Raw genomic sequence first — 19,892 nt, forward strand, 5'->3', positions numbered from 1 at the left:
CCACTGACGTCAATGAGAGTTCTGCCACTGACTTCAGTGGAAGCAGGCTCCGCCGGATTCCGTGTGTGTGTGTGTACAGCACCTAACACACAACTAGGGCTGCCACGCCACCTCTGAGGTCCAAAACTCTGGGATATCCAGAATGATCCTGAGCCCCAAAACTGGGCAGCTGGCAGTGTGTACTGAGCACCCTTACAGACTTCCCGGCACAGCTGCCTCGAAAAAGGGACGATCCTGGGAAAACCTTGATAAGCTGACTTCCCTAGTCCTGATCTCATAGAATCATAAACTCATAGGACTGGAAGGGACCTCGAGAAGTCATTTAGTCCAGGCCCCTGCACTCATGGCAGGACTAAGTATTATCTAGACTATCCCTGTTTGTCCAACCTGCTCTTAAAAATCTCCAGCGATGGAGATTCCACAACCTCCCTAGGCAATTTATTCCAGTGTTTAACCACCTTGACAATGAAAGCAAGTTTTTCCTAATGTCCAACCTAAACCGCCCTTGCTGCATTTTAATTGCTTCTTGTCCTATCCTCAGAGATTAAGGAGAACAATTTTTCTCCCTCCTCCTTGTAACAACCTTTTATGTACTTGAAAACTGTTATCACGTCCCCTCTCAGTCTTCTCTTCTCCAGACTAAACAAACCCAACTTTTTCAATCTTCCCTCATAGGTCATGTTTCTAGACCTTTAATCATTTTTGTTGCTCTTCTCTGGACTTTCTCCAATTTGTCCACATCCTTCCTGAAATGTGGACCCAGAAATGGACACAATACTCCAGTTGAGGCCTAATCAGCACAGAGTAGAGCGGAAGTATTACTTCTTGTGTTTTGCTTACGATACTCCTGCTAATACAGCCCAGAATAATGTTTTTTCTTTTTTGCAACAGTGTTACACTGTTGACTCATATTTAGCTTGTGATCCGCTATGACCCCCAGATCCCTTTCTGCAGTACTCCTTCCTAGGCAGTCATTTCCCATTTTGTATGTGTGCAACTGATCGTTCCTTCCTAAGTGGAGTACTTTGCATTTGTCCTTATTGAATTTCATCCTATTTACTTCAAACCATTTCTCCAGTTTGTCCAGATCATTTTGAATTTTAATCCTGTCCTCCAAAGCACTTGCAATCCCTCCCAGCTTGGTATCATCCGCAAACGTTATGAGTGTACTCTCTATGCCATTATCTACATCACTGATGAAGATATTGAACAGAACCGGATCCAGAACTGATCCCTACAGGACCCCACTCGTTATGTCCTTCCAGCATGGCTGTGAACCAGTGATAACTACTCTCTGGGAATGATTTTCCAACCTTATAGTATCTCTTCCAACGATTTTGCACCCACCTTATAGTATCTCCATCTAGGTTGTATTTCCCTAGTTTGTTTATGAGAAGGTCATGCGAGAGAGTATCAAAAGCCTTACTAAAGTCAAGATATACCACATCTACCGCTTCCCCCCTATCTACAAGGCTTGTTACCCTGTCAAAGAAAGCTATCAGGTTGGTTTGACATGATTTGTTCTTGACAAATCCATGCTGACTGTTATTTATCACCTTATTATCTTCTAGGTGTTTGCAAATTGATTGCTTAATTATTTTTTCCATTATCTTTCCTGGTACAGAAGTTCGAGTCCTCCAGATGCTGCCGTAATTTATTATTGTTATCAGTAATAATAACCTTTTATTGTTTCCTATGTCACCTCATGGCCTTTTTTCACAAGGCAATAGAAGTTAAATAAACTAAGGAAATAGAATGTAAAAAACTTTGTGAATGCAAACGTAGGGCTACACATTGAAATGAAAAAAAATCTGGAAACTAATGTCTGCATTTCTAACGTGCTGCGCATCACAGTATGTGAGACATTGATGTTTTGTTCTGCTGCCAACAAGTTCTCTTCTAGAAGGTGCTGGATGCTTATGTTCTCAGAACATTAAGTCTTTCCCTTGTCTTGAACGTGCTTTGCAGTGGGTCTGTAAAACCGTTCACCGCTTCCAACAGCGTCCCCTCATGGCCAGGGGTGGCTCTGCAGCAGCCCGCTGTAGGTTTCCTTCTCTTCAGGGTTCCTCAATCAACTTCAAACCCAGGTTTTGCTCTGTTCCCGACACCCATCCTTAGGGTCTGGGCTGATTCCTATCAAAGGTCAAAAGAAAAGTCAAAATCCCCAGTGTACAAAGTTTAAATCAATTCCTTGCTTTAGCGGGCCGCTCCCAGCCCCCAGTGTCTCAGGATCGTTCCTGCAGGAGCCTTGCGCTCACACTGCAATCCCTCTACCCAGGCCTCTCCCTGATTGAGTCACTGACCTGATTTCCTCACCAGGGGAGCTGAGTGGGGCCCATCTCCCCTTAAAGCCCCAGTCACCCTGTGTTGGTAACACCCGGCCCATCTCTAAGAGCTTTCGTCTGAGGATCTCAAAGCACTTTACAGACTTGCAGCCACCCTCCCTGAAGGGACTGTAGCTCATTGCTATCACCCGATTTTACAGAACGGTAAACTGAGGCACAGATCAGCCAAATGGCTGGCCCGTAGGTAGTGCATTCTGAGCTGCTTCAGTGCCCAATCACATTAGATTGCATCTTTCCCTTGAATTCAATGGGCTTTAAGTCAGACTCTGAGGCGCGTGACTCCCAGCCCCATTCTCTCCTCCCCAGAACATTTTCCCCAGCTCCCTATCTCCAGGGGCATCAGTTTCCATGTAACTTCTCCCCTTCCCGCCAGAGGCCGGGATCCCTTCCTGGCCCGCCCAGCGACAGCCAAGTGGCTTCCTGCCTGATTTCTCACCAGGAAGAATCTCTCACTCAACTAACAAACACAAGAAAACAAAAAAATCAAAGCAGCAATGCCTGCCTGCAAGCCCGAGCCGAGAAACAGGAAGCCAAGGGCTTCATCGCCTCTTCCTGAGCGTCGCTCGGAACAGCCCCCAAGTCTTTCTGGGCCAGCCTGGCCCCTCCCTTCTGCAGCTGCATCCTCACGCCCCAGCCTCACACCGGCGGCGAGGGCAGGTGCAGCGGGTGAGAGACGGGGACCGCTGCCGGGAGCCCTGCCGAGCCAGGGAGCGAAGGGGGACTGGCTGCTCTGGTGCAGGATGGAGTCTGTGGCTTTGTACAGCTTCCAGGCGACGGAGAAGGACGAGCTGCCCTTTCGCAAGGGGGACACACTGAAGGTACCCTCTGCCCCCTGACGGACTGCAGGCTTCCTGATCCCGGGGGCGCGGCTAGGGAGTGGGGAGATCTGGGGGCAGATGAGGCTCTAGGATGCCTCTGAAATGCACTGGCCCAGAAGCTGGGATTGGACCGAGGAGGGAACTAGAAAGCACCTGAGACCAGCTGCACCAGCAGGGAGAGGTCGTGCTGGGTGCGGGGTTAGACGGTGCCTGAGATGTGGTGGCCCAGAGAGACGGGTAAGCCCTGAGGACACAGGAGGATGCAGAAGCAGTGTCCAGCCCAAGCTACTAGCGTCCGTGGTGTGGACTGGCTTGTTCCTTTCATGGCCTGGCTCCCAACCACCCCGAAGGGCTGGGAGGACTAGGAGGCATTGCTTGCCACTACCGATCCTAGCTGCACTGATGTCCATGGCCGAACTGCCTGGGGACTTTACTGGGGAGAGGACAGAGGGGTCTGCCCGTGCAGCGTTCGGGGGGGGTGTCTGTGGGTTGAGGGGGATCCCCGGGACATCTGTAAAGAGAGCTGGCCTGGCAGAGGGCTGACTGCAAAGAGCAGATAGCTTGGAAGGAGGCGTCATGCGACACAGCTGAGCTCCTCTGTGTAAAGTGAGACTGAGACAAAGAGGATGGGCTTGCAGTCTAGACACGGGAGTAGGACCCTGTAGTTGTGGGTTCAGTTGCAAGCTCTGTGGCGGACTCCCCCTGTAACCAGGGGCAAACCACTCCATCTCTCTGGGCCTCAGTTCCTTTCTCCCTCCCTTTGTTTTTACTGTAAACTCTTCTAGGCAGAAACCGTCTCTTACGTGTGGGCCTCCAATCGCAAACGACAAACTAGGGCAATGGGGTCTAGGTGAAATGACTATAAGGTGGGTGTGCAGCTGTTGAGAAACCAGTCAGTAGTTGTGAGTGGTTCACTGTCAAACTGGGAGGATGTGCCAAGTGGGGGTCCCATGGGGGGGTCTGTATGGCCCTGGTACTAGTCAATATTTTCATTAATGACTTGGGGGATGGACTAGAATGTACACTTCTGAAATTGGTGGATGACACCAAGCTGGGAGGGGTTGCAAGCACTTTGAGGAAAGGATTCGAATTCAAAACAATCTTGATACCTTGGCGAGCCAGCCTGAATTCAGCAAGATGAAAGTCAATAGAGACAAGTGCAAAGGACTACACTGAGGAAGGACACATCAAATGCGCAGCTACAAAATGGGGACTCGCTGGCTAGGTTGTAGTACTGCTCCAAAGAACCTGGGGTTATAAGGAATCCCAAATGGAACATGAGTCAACATTGTGATGCTGTGGCAAAAGAGGCAAATGTCATTTTGGGGTGTGTTGACAGGAGCGTCGTATGTAAGACACAGGCTGTAATTGTCTGGCTTTGCTTGGCACTAGTGAGACTGCAGCTGGACTACGCTGTCCAATTTTGGGTGCCACACTTTAGGAAAGATGTGGACAAATTGGAAAGGAAAGATTGAATGAATTGGGCATTTGTCTAGAGAAGAGAAGGGGGGGCTGATAGTTGAAAACTATGTAAAAGGTTGTCATAAAGGGGATGGTAATCAAGGGTTCTCCGTGTGCGCCGAGGATAGGACAATCAGGAATCAGCTAAGTTCACCACAAGGGAGATCTAGGATGGATATCAGCAGAAACTTTCTAAGGAGAGTTGAGCTCTGGAGTTGGTTCTGTAGGGAGGTTGTGGAATCCCTGTCACTGGAGGTTTTTAAGCACAGGCTGGACAAACACCGGTCAGGGATGGTCTGGGTTTACTTGGTCCTGATTCAGTGCAGGGGGCTGGACTGGATGAGCTCTTAAGGTCCCTTATAGCCCGACAGCTCTATGATTTCTGTCACAGATCTCAGTTGGGGCTGCTAGACACACCTGGAATACAAACAGGAGCAGTAAATCTCTTAAGAGATATTTGATTCGCCTGAACACTTATTTACTCCTGTGCTTTAGATCTGAATTAATACACGGCCCCAACATTTTGATCTCAGTAGAGCTCTGACTTACTGTTTAAGAAGAAAGTTTGTAGGAGCAGCCAAAGGTCTTTCTTCCCCAGGCTTGGGCTTGCAAAATTCTCCATATACCGTGGTGATATTTCCAGGCACTTTGTATGCCAGAGTTGGCACCGGTTCTGTTAAAGTACCATTTGCAAATGTCAAATTATTATGTGATAAATAATGGGGCCCACACCGAGCTCGATCGGTCCTGAATCATGCCAGCATGCCGAAATCATGGCCATAACAACATTTGCACGGCCTACATCACATAATGTCTCTGGAGACATGGCATGGATGGGCTGGTCTGAGTTTATAGGGGTAGCTATCACGGTGATGAGTGAGATATAAACACAGCTAGCGAGCTAGATATGAATGGGGATAGATGGATAGATAGATGGAGTGTCTGGGAATAGATAGATAGATAGATGGATAGACAGATAGATAGACAAATAGATAGATGGAGTGTCTGGGAATAGATAGATAGATAGATGGATAGACAGATAGATAGATAGAGGGAGTGTCTGGGAATAGATAGATAGATAGATAGATAATTGATTGTCAGCTTAGCCCTCTTTTTTGCAGATGTAATTTTGCACCCACAATCCATTGTTTGGTTTGTTCCCCCGGATTTTCCAAGAGCAGCACCGATCAAATAGAAAGGGGTAGGGTGCTGACGAAAACGACTGCCTCTTGCTCAGGATAACCTGCAAACCTGGCTCACTGCTCCGCCCCTGGCAAGCAATGCCGCCATCTCAGACCTGTGGCAATAAAAACCAGGCAGCGCTCGTACCATCCAATAGCCTCTCTGTGTGCCCTGTGTGGATGAGATTAACAGCAGCAGTTTGCGGTGACAGCGCCACTGCCCTAAAGAGATGGGCTGGTGGGTCAGGTAGTAGAAGGGGACTCAGAAGTTCAAATCCCAGCGAGGCTCCACGTTTCCTGGGTGATGCTGGACAAGTTGCTTCTTCTCTCCATGCGGCGGTTCCCCACCTGCCCGATACTAACCCTGTCTGTGGGGTCTTTGCAGACTCAGGTATCTGCACAGGGCCCAGCCTGGATTTATCCTTCGGGGGCATTATCCCCATTTCACCAAGGAAGAAGCAGCAGCAGGGAGCGTTCGGCCCAAGGTTACCCGGGCTGCAGAGAGGCAGGAATAGAACCAAGGTCTCTGGGTACGTGCCTGAAGCACAAACCCACGTGTGGGAAGGAAACCCCTTGTACCAATGTCGTTTGGCGTCAGCCCAGGTGCTTTGCCTGTTCCGCATCCAGCGTTCTCCAGAGTCACTTATGGATGGAGCCATGCAGCCAAGGGCCTGTCTCTGGCTGGGGGAGCAGGTGGGAGATAGCTGGGAGGGTAGCACCAGCGCGGGGCGACTGTCAGTACAGGAAATAACAAAGCAACCGCCTGCCAGCTCCACGCGTTCGGCTGTTGCTAAGTCAGCTGGGAGCCGCTGTGCAACAGGAGCACAGAGCAGACGCTGCCTCGGCTGGGCTGTCACTGGTCTCCTCTGGCCCTAGGCCTGTTGAGCTCCTGGCTGACCCCTCAGTCCCATCAGCCATGAGGCAGGGGCCCAAAGGCAGGAGGGGAGGCCAGAGCCTGCCTTGGGCTAAGCAGAGGAGACCAGTTTGGGAGCTGTTCCCTGCGCACCTGGGGTCTGCCTGCCTCTGAGCTGCAAAGAAACGCCTGGAGAACTCACTGCGAGCGTCTGGCAGTCCTTGCTCACCTGGGTGGCCCCGCAGAGCCCAGGGGGTTGCTCACGGGACTAACGGCCGCTCACATGCGTCGGCATGGGGCCTCGCAGCTGTGGCACATTCCTCTGCCTCCCCTGCCGTTCCAGCCCTGGTTCCCCAGGCAGCCCTGCTGATGCCCCTCAGATCTGCCCTGCTACCACCCCGGCTGTTCCTGGGCAACTCTAGAGAGCAGAGACCCCGCTGAGGACCTGGCAGCTGGTCCGGGGAGGAAGTAGGTTGTGGTACCAGCTGCAATTCCATCAGTGTCTCCCTTCAAACCCAGGGCACCGCCTGGCAGTAACCACATAACCCTCCATCCCTCACAACACTCAGCAGCCAGCTCAGGGCCGTCCATGGTCCCTAGGGAATTGGGTGTCTGACATGGTGGCCAAGCCATTAGCCAGCCAGCGCGTTTGCTAGCCGGCATTTAAGATGTGACTCGGCTCTCGTTGGGCCGGGCCGGGAGAGGACAGCAGAGGGGCCCGGGCACTGCTGGAGAAGCAGATGGCCGCTTTGCTGGCTTTTGCAGACACACGTTGCTCCGTCAAGCCCTCACCCGGTTGGAAAGACACAGCCTGGTCTGGTTTCAGGGTGGGGAGCGGTGTCCTTTTCCACCCCACTGGGCTGTGACAGGAACTCTGCCCACCTCGTGCAAGGCAAGAGCTTTCCATTGCTTTGCTACACACAGGGACTTCCCCTGCTATGCAACACTGGAGCCCTGGGGAGGGCTGGGGGTGCTGCTCCGCAGCGCCCCCTCTGGCTGGCCGGGGAATAACTTCAGACGCCAATTCCCATCCTGTTCTCTCCTGTGTGGCTGGGTTGAGACAATCCTGACGGAGGGGAAGAGGCCCAAGGAAACTCAGCCTGCTACGAGCCCAGTGATTGGGGCTCAGTCTGGTGGGCGGGGGCGGGAGTGTGACTGCACCAGCCTTTCCCTTCTAGAGACTCAGGTTCAAAGGCCGGAGGAGGTCAGATGGGAACAGGAGTCCGACAGATCCCAGCCTCCTCCATTTGCACAAAGCCCCCAAACCGTCCCCATTGCTGATGCCAGGAGAGCTCATCACTGTACCAGCCGGTTCATGCCAGATCAGGACTGAGGGGCACCGGCAGCCCAGGCTCGGGACGGCAGGGGCTGGGGTATTGGCAGAGCCATCGGTAAGCGTAATGTTTGGTTCAAGCCAGTGCTGTCACGAGCGTCTCACGTGCACGAGCGCTCAATTCACGAGGAAGTGTGCAAAAGGGCTGAGCCGGCTGCAGCCCCTGCCTGGAGAGCTCCCCAGCTTCAGCAATGAGCGAGCCACCTGGCCCCGTCGCCCCGATGAGAAGGGTGGAATTTCCCCATTGACGCGATTTCTTTGAAAGCCCCATGGCAGTGAAATAGGCTCTGCCCCTGGTAGCTCTGGACTCTGAGCCCGACGCCTCATTCTTAGAAGGGATGCATGAATCAGAGTCCAGAGTGGAAATTCCCCTCTTCCCCTCTTGCCCCACCCATGGATCCAGACTCAAAAAAACGAATTCAGCCAGACAGAGCGGGATTCCTCCGCCGTTGCTAAAGCAGTTCCCTGTCCCAGAATCCACCAGGGCACTGTCAATGCAGCTGAGACTCAACCCAATGTTTCTGGCTGCTGGTGTCGGGCGTAGAGGGCCACCCTCTCCCGGGAGAAGGAGACAGTCGCCCCTCGCAAAACCTGATCTCTGGGGAAAGGTTAAAAAAAACTGGGCATGTTTCATCTGGAGAAAAGCAGACTGAGGGGGGGACCCGATAAAAGTCTTCAGATATGTTAAGGGCCGTTAAAGAGGACGGGAATATGTCCACTGACGGTAGGATAAGAAGGAATGGGCTTACTCTGCCGCAAAGGGGATTTAGGTTAGTAGGAGAAACTTTCTCACTCTCAGGGTAGTTAAGCTCTGGAATAGGTTTCCAAGGGAGGTTATAGGACCACTGGTGGTTTTTAAGAGCAGGTTGAACAAACCCCTGTCAGGGCTGGTCTAGGTTTGCTTGGTCCTGCCTTAATGCAGGGTGCTGGTCTAGATGACCTCTCAAGGTCCCTTCCAGCCCGACATCTCTATGATTCTGTGATTCCCATGGTCGGCAAGTCTCCTGAATCGGCTCCTGAGGGCCATAGGGGAATTCCCAGTTACAACAAGGCAGGAAAAAGCAATAGAAAACATGCCACAGGAAAGTGCCCTCCTCAGCATTGCCATGTCTTGTGCCTGGATCACAAGTCTCGCGATACGTGGTGGTTTTCTTAAAGCCCCAGCTCCCGGAGTCAGGGGAGCACATGAGAATCTCAACTTGCATTTGAAAGAACAAACCCAGAATGTGTCTAGCCCTCGTGGCTGCTGAGAAAAGGCTGAAAACGTGAGTGCCAAGAGCACAAACACCAGCAGGCAAAGGCAAAGAGCCCCACATTCAGGATGTTTAAAATCTCACGGTGTTAAGGCCAATCTCAGCTTCTCGTCCCACCCACAGGGGGTCAGCCCGGTCCATTTGCTCAGGCACAGCTTTGGTTGTACTAGGCTCCCCCCAGGTCCTGACCCCTTTGCCTTGCACAGAAGCGTTTCTGGAGCCCCGGGTCTGTTCCCAGAGACCCCAGCATCCGCCTTCGGGCCTGGCCCCCCTCCGCAGGTCTGAGCGCTGCCGGCAGGGTTGGGGGGTTGCTTTGCTTTGGAGGTAAAGCCTGGTTTGTGTTTGTTCAGCGCGGTGCTGTTTAAAATGCCCATTCGCCTCTCGAGTCCAGCATGCAGACACGGTGCAGGTCGCGGGTGCAAATGCAGGTTGTCATCAATACCAAAACCACCACTCAGATTGCTACAGCTCAGCATGACCCAGGGCAGACTCTGTTCTGGGAAGAGCACTGTCTAAGCTAGCAGGGGGGTTGCGGGTCCGGGCAGCGGAGCTCCGTGTGGGGATGGCAAGGGGGCAGTGGGTCAGGAGCTGCTTGCGTGGGGAGGGAACCCAGGAGTGCAATGGCAGGGGGCTACAAGTCAAGGTTGACGTGCATCAGCAGACGTCCATGGGTGGGGAGGGAGCCCAGAGCTAGTGCCTTGGGGCAGCCATGTAAGTGATGTTTGCACAGTACCTAGCTGCTCAGGGCTTGGCTCCAGCCAGCACTCCCCTCTCCCGCGTCTTCTCAAGCAGGGTCCCGGGCTCACACCCGTCTTCTTTCCCATGGCCTTGAAGATACGGCAAGCCCATAGGCGGCGAGTTATATGGGCCTGTGATGCCCCTGCTCCACCAATATTCAGGAATGTGGGTCCGGCTCCACCAATGTTTGGGCTTAGATTTTCAGAGCCGTCCCGTCCATAGGACGGACCGGGGAGGCCCGCGCTTCAGGGGGACACGGAGTCCAGGGAAGCCTGGGGGCTTAGCAGGGGTCTGGATCCGGCAGCAGCAAGTGACCAGGCCTCAGTCCACTCCGTCCCACGCCGCCTCTTCCTGCCCCTGCTCCGCTCCCATTCCACCCCTTCCCCAAGCCCCCGCCCCGCCTCTTTCCAGCTTCCGCCCCCTCCCCCAAGCGACACCGGGAACTGGCGGGGCAGGGCGTGGCGGAGCGGGCTGGGGCTCGGTCGGTCACTGCTGCCGGCGCCAGGCTCCCAGCTAACCTCCCAGGCCGCCCTGGACCCCGCGTCCCCCTGAAATGCAGGACCCCCCCAAAGCGCAGGGCCCAGGGCGTTTGCCCCCAGCTCTGCTTGGACCCATTCTGGGCACCACCAAAAATTATACAAACCTGGCGCCCAGGGTCAAGCCGATCTGAGCAGCAGCAGGTTCGTGCCCAGTGTGATGTGAACAGTTTCAAATCCTGTTTGCACAGCTGCACTGAACAGAGCTCCCCATTGCGTAGGAGTACTGGAAAACATTGTGAAAGCTGAACTGGGCATCAGCCCTTCTATTTATATGGGGACATTTCCTTTTGGTTAAAATAGAGCTGCCCAGATTAACGCCACATCTGTCTGTCCCTCTATGGATCTATTTATCTTTCTTTAGATGCCCATGTAAGATATTGTCTGTCACGTGAGCTGTTGGCATAGAACAGCTGGACCCCATGGGCACCTGTGCTTGTCTCTTGCAGGAGTATCCAAACTTTGCTGCACTGGCAACTTGTGACCCCAGGGCCACACCTGTTGTCTTGGCCCTTTAAACATCCCACTTGTCCACCGAGGGTTTTCCTGCCCTGCAGGAGGCGCTCCATTGAATAACACCGAGTTCCTGTAAAGAAAGAAAAACAAGACAGGAGGGATATTAAAGGGCCGGTGTGCAATTTGCACAGGCTTCCTAGAAATCCCAAATCGATGCTCACAGCTGCCATAATGTTCCCTCCTGTTTGTTTCTGCCTGGGCAGCAGCACAGAAATTGCTGTTTGAGTTCATCAGCCATAGACCTAGCAATTGACGTGATTGGCAAAATTGGGATCTGGATTTGGAATGTGGCAAAGTCCAGGGGATTTCAGCCCCAGAACTTGGATCAAGCCTGTTTTAAAGACAGGCACAGCCAACAAACAAACAACCTCATTAAATTATCGTTGCAAGAAACAAAAAATATTGTTTTCCACAAAACCTCATTTTTCCTATGAAAAAAATTTTCCGTTGTGGGCTGGCTCCAATCCTGCCCCGTTCGATTCCTGGAGCAGGCAGCCCTGGGAGGTCACAGTCGTTTTCTCTGTTTGAAATAGCTCAGAGTGAGATCAACGTTTCAAAAGCACGTTCTCTTCCCTTGTGTCCTTAGATCCTGAATATGGAAGACGACCAGAACTGGTATAAAGCCGAGCTGTACGGCTCAGAAGGATTCATCCCGAAGAATTACATCAAAGTCAAGCCACACCCGTAAGTACCTTCCTGAGCTTCCACCTCGCACAGGCCTGGGAGGGTTCAAAGCAGGCCTGCCCTGGGCCACCAGGCAGCCAACCCCGCTTCAGAAGGTAGCAGTTGAGCACGAAATGAAATGACCGTATTTCCCCCCCTCCCCCGAAATAACGAGCAATAGGGCTTGGTACTTCTGTGCAAGGCCTCTTCCTTCAGAGGGTCTCAAAGCACATTGGCAGCTGTGACCCGCCAAGCCTGTAAAATAACTCATGAGCCCCATTTCACAGAAGGGGAAACTGAGGCATGGACCGAGCTGTTCACTTACGTTTTTGCGCTTCAGCTTCCCCGCACCCCATGTTAATCCAGGGTTAATGACACTCTCGGTTATCAAGCGTTGATGTGATCTGTGGTTGGAAAACACATTATATTAAAGGTGAAGTATTTTTGAGGGTCTGTCCTTCTAAAAGTCACCTGTCAAGCGAGGTGCCACCTTTGGCACAAAGATTCCAGAACCCATCCCCTGGCACCGAGGTTTCCCTTCCCAGGACGCTGGCAGAATGGCAGGTAACACTCGTTCGCCAGTGGCACACAACGCTCACTAATGCGACCGCATCTTACACCACCTTCCTACTAGCCCAGAAATCCACGGCCCTTCGCACGGCTCCAGCACCACAAAGAGGGTTGAAAGCTGCTCTAAGAGGCTAGTTAAGGGGTATCCTGGCGATTCTGGCCAATAGAGCAGCTCCTTGGAAGCTCTTCTCCACTGGCACAAACTACAGCAACCTTGTGGCTACTCTAATTTGTGCTTGGGGCTAATTAAGCCCCTGGCAGTTGCTGGGACTCAGGGCAGGACCAGGATCGGGAAAAGCAAACAACTCTGTGCCCCTGCGGGGACAAGGGTCAGCCAGATCACGCTTCTCTCCTTGCATCCTGGCATCAGGCACCTTTGCCCCCCACTACCCAGGTGTGAGCACTGATCAGTTGGGGTCTGGCCCAGAGGATGTTTCCTCTAAACTGTTCAGCCGATCCGGCCAAGTCTGAAGCATTAAGCCCCTTTTTCTGTTTGCAAGTCGCTTGTGCCCGGCTTTGCTTTTCACACCTGTACTAGTGACTCCCTCTTGCACCATCAACAACTGACCCCAGTGCATGTCGGCCTCGGGTATTGTCCCACTATCGGTTTGTCCTCATCTGAGGCGTGAGATTGGGCACCTGAGTCACAGGGCGTCGGTTCCGCCCCGATTGGAGGTCTGTAACGCTGTAAAGGAATCGGGAAGGCTATTCTTGGCGCCCTGTCCGCCCATGACCCCAGGGGTTTTCCCAGCCCACCAGCACTCATGTGCAGGGATGTTCACGAGTGACAAGGGGCAAGAGGAACCGAGGCGCTGAAGGAGTGCTCCCCAAACTGTGCAACGCTGCCCAGACGGGGTGGCCGCCTGCAACCCCAACATGCACAGTGGCCCGCAGAACCACTCCCGCCCCTGCACTGCCGACCCTGGGGGATGTGCCACCCAGATAAAGCAGCCGCCACAGGAAAGGAGAGGGCGCAGAGCTCAGCGTGGGAGATGAGTGACAGGATGTGGCTGGGGCTGTCGGTGTTTCTGCACAGCCGGCTTGCACAGCTCGTCTTTCTCAGCCGGGAGCACGATCGCAGCCTTGCAAAATCACCAGGATCCGGCAGCAGCCGAGGCACCCAATCCACTCCCCGCCCCAGCTCCCGTGCTGCGGCAGAGCCAGGGGTTATGCTGGGATGAACATAAAGGGGGAGGGGAATAAGAGGGTCTGGGGGACCCGCCCCACACACAGGACCTTGCGGTTCTCTCTGGCTCTCAGACGACGCCAGGCTGGGCTGGGCAGCGGCGCCACTTGGGCCTGGCCTGGGTGTAGCAGCCAGGATCAGACTGGACCAGGATCGGGAACAGCAAACAACTCTGCGCCCCGGATCACGCTTCTCTCCTTGCATCCTGGGGTCAGAGGGCCGCGACTCCTCGGTGCGTTCCCCCTGCGGGGAGGAGAGGGGGAGTCATGTGCTGGAGCCAGGGAAAGAGAGAAGACGCTATGCCTCTCAGTAATGCCAGCCCAGGGCCACTCGGCAGGCTCAGCGTTAGCTCTGGGGGCACCCCGGCGCCTGCTGAAACACGGGAGTCTCCATCTGTCTCTTCTCGGGCACGGCCTATTGGCCTGAGCGCAGGGGTCTGGACTCAGGGGCCCAACCCCAGCTCGGACACTGACTCTCTCTCTGAGCTGGGGCCCAGATCCTCACTGGGTGCCTAACTCCCATTGGTAGGGGCCGCCCCGGCGGTGCTGAGGCCAATGGGGGTGTTTCATGCAGGAAGCAATCAGCCCCTGGCCCTGCCTCTCTCTGTGGCTGAGTTTCCCGGTCTCTGGCCGGGCAGCGGGCAGGGTGGTAACCAGCTGAGATGGCAAGATGACTTGCCAGGCAGCCAGGCCTTCCCCTCCTCTGCGACGTCCCCGTGTCCTCCTCCCCCACATCCCATGATGGGCGTAGGGATTTCGCGTGTGAGTTTCAGTGATGAGGTCCAGGCCGGACATGGTCAATGGTCAGGTGCTGTGGCACGACATGATAAAATCAAAAGGGCCCGGCCAGCCAATGGCAGTGGGTCACCAGTGCCTCCAGCCGGAGCCTGGCCTGCCCAGGGAGGGGTGGGTTTATGTGGGTTCTTGCTCTCTCCATCCTGATTCTCTCCCTATTGCTTGAGTCGCAGGGACGCCCCGTTCTAGGCCTGGTTAAAAAACTGAGCAAACACAGGATTTGCAAACCCGAGGCCCAACAGCCACGTCCCCTTAGACGGGGAGTTATTTTCATTCCGTGGGACAAAGGCTTTTGTCTAGATCTAACCCCCTCCGCAGCGTCTGCAGCCCCAACCTCAGAGACCATTTTAGCCCCAGAGCCGGGGAGTGGAACAGACCATAAAGAGAAGTGAAACTAACTGGTGAGCAGCACATTTGCCTGTCAAAATCGCCAGAGTTCCCATCATCCCAGGTGCTGTCGGCGGCTGTCGCGTCTCCACAGTGAGGGCTCAAGCCACGCTTGGGTTTAAAGCTAATAGCACGGGGTGGTGCCCCTTCCCCGTACGCTGCCCCATCTCCTCTCCCAGCTAGGGACGCCTTCTCGTCCCTGCTCGCTGCTCCATAGGGTCCCCTCCCGGGCATACCCGCTGCTTCCCTCCCCACCGATCCCACCCCAGCTTCCCCTGCGCTCTCCCCAGCTCAGCCCGTCCCTTCAGGATGGCTTAGCTCTGTTCTTTAGAGCCTCAGGGACAACAGATCCGTCCCCTCAGCATGCACAGCCCTCGCACCCCCCTGCTAGGGGCAGAGGCTCAAAGGGGCTCCCCCCTCCTCTGCTACAAGCTCCCCCTTCTCTCCTTCTGATTTGATCGATCCCCAGACACCCCGTCTCCGCCCTGACACACCAGGGAGCAGGATCTAAGCGGGGGAGCGGCAGGAGAAACAGGGCCCTGGTTGGAGAATGGGGGCGGGGGGTTGCTGCCCTTCCACCAGGGGACCCAGGCTTGTGGGGCTCACTGTTTCCAAGCCCGGGCTTGAGTGTCCACCCTGCACTGGAAACCTGGATTTACAGTTGCTGGTCCCGGGTCTCACTGCCGTGCTAACTGCACTGCACAGACCTGACTTGGGCCTGCAGCTTGAGCTGCGTCCACACTGCACACTAACAGGGCTTGGCCCCAAATCACAGTTGGACCCAAATCAGCCTGATTTGCACGTGGATGGAAGGGGGGCTTGGGCTCACACCAGAGTCAGAACCCGAGTGTAGGGTGCAGCGTGGACAGATCCTCTGAGTCTTTTCTGCCGAGTGGCCCACGAAGCAGCCCATTTTCCCCACTGCGCTCTGTGCCGAGCAAGATGTTGGACTCCACCCTAAGTTGTCCCCGTGACGGCAACATCCTTTGCGGTCGTCCTGCGCTCGGTCGTTCGCTGTCCTCCGCACGGTCTCCTCCCTCTAGGTGGAATCCAACCTAAGACACACCCCGTGCTCCTGCCAGGGGTAGCCGGATGACACAGCCAAGCCGTCTCTGTTTAATTGTCCACCCTCTTCCTGTGCCCCCTCCCCGCCAGACAAGCCAGCGTCACGGCCCTGCAGGTCAGCTGGCCCTGCAATGCCAGGCACCAGCACTGGCCAGGCTCGAGTCCTGCTAACCACAAGCTGAAGATATAAACAATGGGGTGAACGGGGCTGTGTGCTGCACAAATAGCAACGGGGAAGCTGCTGCTGCTGTGGCCAGGATGCTACAAACCAGCACCCGTGCGTCGGAAGGCCATTGTCACGGTGCAGCGGAGGTGGAAGGGCTGTAATTATAGATTTGCGAGGCTTACACAAAAGGGAACAGATTGGGATCATTTTACCCACGCCCCGCTCTAACATCTTCCCCACCATTTCAACCAGAGACGCGCACCTGCACTGCCCATCCCACACAGGGCTGTGTTCCACCCCAGAGGTGGCTGCATTTCAGGGACCGTTGAACAGAGTCAGAGATCCTCTCTGGGGCGAAAGAAGGTTGTTTAGCGTCCTTGTCCCATTCGACCCTTCTTGTCTCTGGAGGGCTGCGTTTTAGAGCAATGCCTCCACACTAGCTTGTGGCCAAGGCTCCGGCAGGTGCCTGAGCTCTAGGACTCCGAGGGGCAGCCTGGTCTAGTGGGTAGGGCACTGAACGGCAACGCAGGAGACCTGGATGCTAATCCGAGCTCTGCCACCGAGCTGCTGCATGACCATGTCGGCTGCCTCTGTTCCCCAATTATTGGGCTCCATGTGGGAGTCAATGGGGCCGGATCTCTGACCTGGGCTATGCAGGAAGGCTAACGAGCTGGCATTAAAATCTTTCTGCACAGTCCAGCCAGAGGCCCCCTCTTCAATGTAACCTAATGCCCAGCATCATCTCACACCTTCCTGCCCCATCTGGGTCTGGTCCATTTTGTTGCTGGTTTGTGGGGGGGGTCACAGACCTGCCATCTCCTGCTCAGCTCCAGTTCTTTGTGTGCCCCCCTCCAGGTGGTACGCGGGCAGGATCTCCAGGCATCTGGCCGAAGAAATGCTCTTAAAACGCAAGCACTTGGGAGCTTTCCTGATCCGCGAGAGCGAGAGCGCCCCGGGAGAATTCTCCATCTCCGTAAAGTAAGTTGCTGGTTCCTTCCTCTGATGCGCACGGCTCAGGCCCGCAGCCAGCACCCTGGCAGGATCCCTGCTGGGTTGGACATGAAGCCGCTGATTGAATAGTAGAGCAATAGTTTGCACCTGGGAACACTAGTTCGGGGGCGGGCAAAGTACAGCCCGTGGGCCATATCCAGCCCGCGGGACTGTTCTGCCCGGCCCCTGGGCTCCTGGCCCGGGAGGCTAGCCCCCGAGCCTCCCCTGCTGTCTCCCCTCCCCTGCAGCCTCAGCTCGCTCGCTCCGCCGCAGGGCTCTGGGCGGCGGGGCTGTGAGCTCCTGGAGCAGCGCAGCTGCAGAGCCCGGCCTGACCCGGTCTCTGTGCTGCACAGTGGCGGCGGCGACGTGGCCGGGCTCCAGCGGGGCGGCGTGGCTGTAGCACCGCCAGCCACCGGTGCTCCAGGTAGAGCGGTAAGGGGGCAGGGAGTGGGGGGGTTGGATAGAGGACAGGGGAGTTTGGGGTGGTGGTCAGGGGGTGTGGATGGTGGTCGGGGGGGAAACAGGGGGTTGAATGGGGGCAGGGGTCCCGGGGGGCAGTAAGGAAGGAGAGGGGGTTGGATGGGACGGCAGGGGGCAATCAGGGGCAGGGGTTCCGGGGGCAGTCAGGGGACAAGGAGAAGGGGTGGTTGGATGGGGCAGGGGTTCCAGGGGGGCCGTCAGGAATGAGAGGAGGGGTTGGATGGGGCGGCGGGGGCCAGGGGCCAGGGAGCAGGGTGTGTGTGGATGGGGCAGGGGTCCCAGAGGGGTCGTCAGGGAAGGAAGGGGAATGAACTCCGCAGTGACCCGTCCATCCCTAGACATACCCATTGTCTATCTCTTTATCTGGACGCTACCACCACAGTCCCTCAGTGCCCTGTAAATATTTCAATGGAGAAATAACAGCAATCGAGTCCCGGGGGGGGGCAGATAGGAGGTGGGGGCCAGGCCACGACCCTCTCCCCTAACTGGCCCTCCATACAATTTACGAAACCCGATGTGGCTACGTCTAGGCTGGCATTTGAAGGTGTCTTGTCTGCCCGTCTTCACCAACTCATTGCACAGTCTAGCATCGCCAAGGCCACGTAGCCTGTACCATGTCGGGTTATGGCCTGAGTTTGCCTGACAGGCCGCTCACTAACCTCGCACCCCTGGGAGCAGGGAGAGGGTTTTTCCCTGCCCACGGCTCCTTGGAACTGGCAGCGAGTGCCTTGAATTTTGAACAGAGGCCAACCCGGCCGAAGAGCAGAAATTCTGCACTCGCGTTTCCTCCGTTGTTTCCTGACAGCGCTCGCTGCACTTCACGGTCTTCTGCTCTGGGACTTAGCCCTGCAGGGTCCCACGCACGCCAACGTGGTCTCAAGGTGGCACGCGCCAGCCTTTTAGGTCACATTTGCTTTCCGGTATGCTGGGCAAGGCTATTTTCCTCCTTTTAAACCCCCCGCTCCCCCAGGGCTTTAAACTCCACCCTCCTGCTGCTTCACCCAGCCCCAGTATTATTTGTGGCTTCCTATGCTAAGTGGTTGTGGAGTGTTGCTGTGCACCGTCGAGCAACTGCTGCAGCCCACCCCAGAGGTGGCTGCATCCCAGTGGTGATTGAGTGAGCCTGGTATACTGACTGTAGCCTGTACTAACTACTCGCTGACGCTTGACAAACATCCTGCGTTAGCATGAATTACTTCGATTTCAGCCGAGCACTGGAGAGGGCTGACCTGGTCTCCCAGCTCCTCCTGGGAGACAGGCAGCGTCATGGCCATGGTGCGCGGTGGAGAAGCTGCGGCACAGAGCGGCCAAGCGATGCGCTCCAGGGCAGAGAGGGAGGCCTGGCTCGTGGGAGCCAGGAATAGAACAAGGGGCCGGCCCGCTCTGGTTCCTGTTGGGCCGATGGTGCGTTCCTGTGCCCATCTTCACGTTGTTTGCCCCCCCTTGGAGAGTGGCTGATCGAGCACCTGATGGCTGATGCACTGAGGCACTTTGGCCTGGGTACCTGCACCTGGCTTTAAGCTGTAGGTGTGAGTAATGGGGCCCCAAAACAACAGCACCCAGGCACCCTCAGTGCCGGGCACTGATCTTCTGACGCCACAAGCAAGGCTGCAGGGCAGGGTATGGGACAGGAGGGGATGCCAGTGCCCCAGAAATTGAGCTGATGGGATCAACACACACCATGTAGGGGTTCCGGGATCCCCACACCCGCCACCCCCCCCCAAGCTGAGGGTCCAGGGATCCCAGCTGTTTGTGACTGCCCGGTCTGTAGGAGAAGCACCTTGGTTTGTGTATGGCTCAATGGGGCTGGCTGGGTGTCTATGCAGTTGCAGATGCATGTGAAGGAAGAGAGGGGGGTTGCATTTAGCTCGGAACAGCCGTCTGTGGTGATCCTTAGCTCATGTGGCCGTGAGTTCCAGGGTCTAAACTCAGCTCCTGGGGAGGTTCCCACACACGTGAGCCTCCCCATTGCATTGGTCCTGCTAGTGAAGGCAGGGGGCTGGACTCGATGACCTTTCAAGGTCCCTTCCAGTTCTAGGAGATAGGATATCTCCATTCATTTACATTTAAATGTTATTTAAATTGTCTCAGTGGAGTGTAGCCACCTGGGCAAAATCACTGGCATGGAGGGAGCGAGAGCCAATCCCCCAGGAGGCTTTGTGCAGAGTCTGGAGCCCTTGGGTACTGTGTCCGGGGTGAGCTGAGCAGACGGGCCGCTGCGTATGGTGCCGGCAGAGCGGGTTCAGGGTGGGTGGCTTCATTCCCACTTGCATGGAAGTGGGGATTGGTGCCACGTAGGTATCGGGCTGTGCCCTGGGGCAGACTACCGGGATCTGCAGGCAGACGCCCCCGCTAGTGGGGGACATGACAGAGAAAGCAAACGCCTCCCCATTCTGGGTCTATTTCAGCATCTCCGTGTTATGCCTCCCACAGAGTATTGGTGTGTGATTCCCCTACACTTGTTGCATTTCCCACCCTGTGGTTTTTTTGTAATCTCTCCTGTTCAGCCTAATGCACGGAGCTGCTCAGCAACATGGTCTTTGTGGCTCCCAAATGA

At 55.4% G+C, this 19,892-nt stretch overlaps 1 protein-coding gene across 2 annotated transcripts in view; it reads left to right on the plus strand.

The window, feature by feature from the left end:
• Nucleotides 1-2,812: 2,812 nt before the first annotated feature.
• The window catches only part of GRAP (GRB2 related adaptor protein), a 38,243-nt gene continuing 21,163 nt past the window's right edge, over nucleotides 2,813-19,892 (plus strand). Inside the window, exons 1-3 of one of the 2 annotated variants that reach the window (XM_034784582.1) lie at nucleotides 2,813-3,163; nucleotides 11,621-11,718; nucleotides 16,721-16,843. In XM_034784582.1, coding sequence (XP_034640473.1) covers nucleotides 2,840-3,163; nucleotides 11,621-11,718; nucleotides 16,721-16,843 — 545 coding nt within the window. In that variant the 5' untranslated portion in view covers nucleotides 2,813-2,839. The remainder of the gene's footprint in view (nucleotides 3,164-11,620; nucleotides 11,719-16,720; nucleotides 16,844-19,892) is intronic. The other variant, XM_034784583.1, reaches the window with a different exon arrangement.

This window comes from Trachemys scripta, chromosome 10, assembly GCF_013100865.1.
Source record: "Trachemys scripta elegans isolate TJP31775 chromosome 10, CAS_Tse_1.0, whole genome shotgun sequence".
Taxonomy (NCBI): domain Eukaryota; kingdom Metazoa; phylum Chordata; order Testudines; family Emydidae; genus Trachemys; species Trachemys scripta.